Below are 1,807 nucleotides of genomic sequence, written 5' to 3'. Positions count from 1 at the left end.
AAAAAACATGACGGAAAAAGGGTCCATCATGTTTTTTACATGAGGGAGGATGCCAGTAGTGTTACATTTTTTACGCAACAGAGATAATGGTTAGTCTTGTAAGTATTTGAGTGATTTACCATGAGAAATCAGAATATTTGAGGATTTTACCATGGACTGTACTTTAACCCTCTAATGGTATCTCAGATTAGTTCAGATACTTTCATACTTTGCATCTCAGTGAATTTGTTTTTTGACTAATTTTTTTGCTTTCTGTTTTAGGAAGAAGCTCGATACGTTTCTAGCCCCTTAGCAATGCTAACGGCTGCCTGCAACAAGTTTGGAGGCTCAAGCCCTATTAGAGATCCAACACCAACCTCAAAAGGTGGAGGAAAGAAGAACTACAGTCCAACAAATGACTTTAGTGCCACAAAACTGATGGGAGATGGATATTCCTCTACGTATTTGGGAGGAAGTAATTTGATGACTCCATGCGGGACACCACCTGCACCCACAAGTTATGCAAGCGATTATGGGTCCTTTTCCCATTCTTTTTCTACTTCCTCAGGGTGTCAAGAACCTAAAAGTCTATCAACAGCAGATTGTGTTCCAGGTGTGTACACGTCTCTAGATGTTGGACATCCTTATAGTTCTTGGTATAAAAGTGGAATCCATCACCCTTCAATTTCTGGTTCACCCACTGGAACTGGAGGATCATGGTGGGATATGCATCCAAACAGTAACTGGCTGGGCAACCAATCACAAACCGAGGGTCTAACTGCATCTGTGCCACCTGTGACAAGTCCAACAGGCATGAGCAACCAGTATAGCTCTGAATATACCACTCTGACACCCGCAACGTATCCTCCTGTGGGATTTCCATCTATTTCACCTTCATCAAGTCCTTCTCCATCTGCTCATCTGCTCTCACCATCTCAACACTCATTGGGTCCTGACATGTATAAGCCAAAACTTCTAACAACTAGTCCATTACTTGAGGCACCTGGGCCATTAAAACCCCAAAGAGCATCCTCCTATGGAAATACTGGACGGCCATCATGTGACTGCCCAAACTGCCAGGAGCTTGAAAGGTTAGGAGCTTCTGCAGCAAGCCTGAAGAGGAAGCCTGTGCATAGCTGCCATATTCCAGGCTGTGGTAAAGTGTACGGTAAAGCATCACATCTCAAGGCTCACCTTCGATGGCACACAGGAGAAAGGCCTTTTGTCTGCAATTGGCTGTTCTGTGGCAAGCGATTCACACGCAGTGATGAGCTGGAGCGCCATGTACGCACCCACACACGTGAGAAGAAATTCACATGTCCTCTCTGTGCTAAAAGATTCACACGTAGTGATCACCTTAGCAAGCACCAACGCAGTCATGTTGAGCAAAATAGCACAAAGGAAGGCGCCATTCAAGGAGAAGGTGCAGGAGCAGCTGTGGAGGCTCCTGGAGAGGAAGGATCAGGAGCAACTGAGGCATCTTCTGTTGGCGGTAGTCAGGATAGGGCATCTAGTAGTCCAGGCCAAGGCGGATTACTAGAAATATGAAGAGAATTACTAAAGTGGCTCATGAGGAGCTGTCTGGTGCTTAAAAAAATAAAATAAATATCCCGAGAGCTGCTGTTACAGCACAGTGCAATCTGCTCCACCATGGTGAAGAGCCATTAGTAACTGCAATAGCAACCTGTCTCGGAGTATATCCTATGGCAAGGGAGCCAAGAGACCACCAGCTTATTTTAATCATGTGTTACAAGTAGGACAATGTGGTAGTTTAAAGAAAAGAACTGCGGGTATAACAAAAATCTTCATTTACATTCCTTTTAACTTC

At 44.5% G+C, this 1,807-nt stretch overlaps 1 protein-coding gene across 1 annotated transcript; it reads left to right on the top strand.

Moving 5' to 3' along the window:
- The first annotated feature begins 267 nt into the window (after positions 1-267).
- SP7 (Sp7 transcription factor) lies at positions 268-1,527 on the top strand. Its single transcript, XM_075262902.1, has one exon. It carries the CDS (start codon positions 295-297, stop codon positions 1,525-1,527), a length of 1,233 nt encoding a protein of 410 aa, XP_075119003.1. The 5' UTR covers positions 268-294.
- Positions 1,528-1,807: the final 280 nt, after the last annotated feature.

Source organism: Leptodactylus fuscus, chromosome 2, assembly GCF_031893055.1.
Source record: "Leptodactylus fuscus isolate aLepFus1 chromosome 2, aLepFus1.hap2, whole genome shotgun sequence".
Taxonomy (NCBI): Eukaryota; Metazoa; Chordata; class Amphibia; order Anura; family Leptodactylidae; genus Leptodactylus; species Leptodactylus fuscus.
The sequence above is the reverse complement of the archived record's forward strand: the minus strand, read 5'-3'. Positions and strand labels throughout refer to the sequence as shown.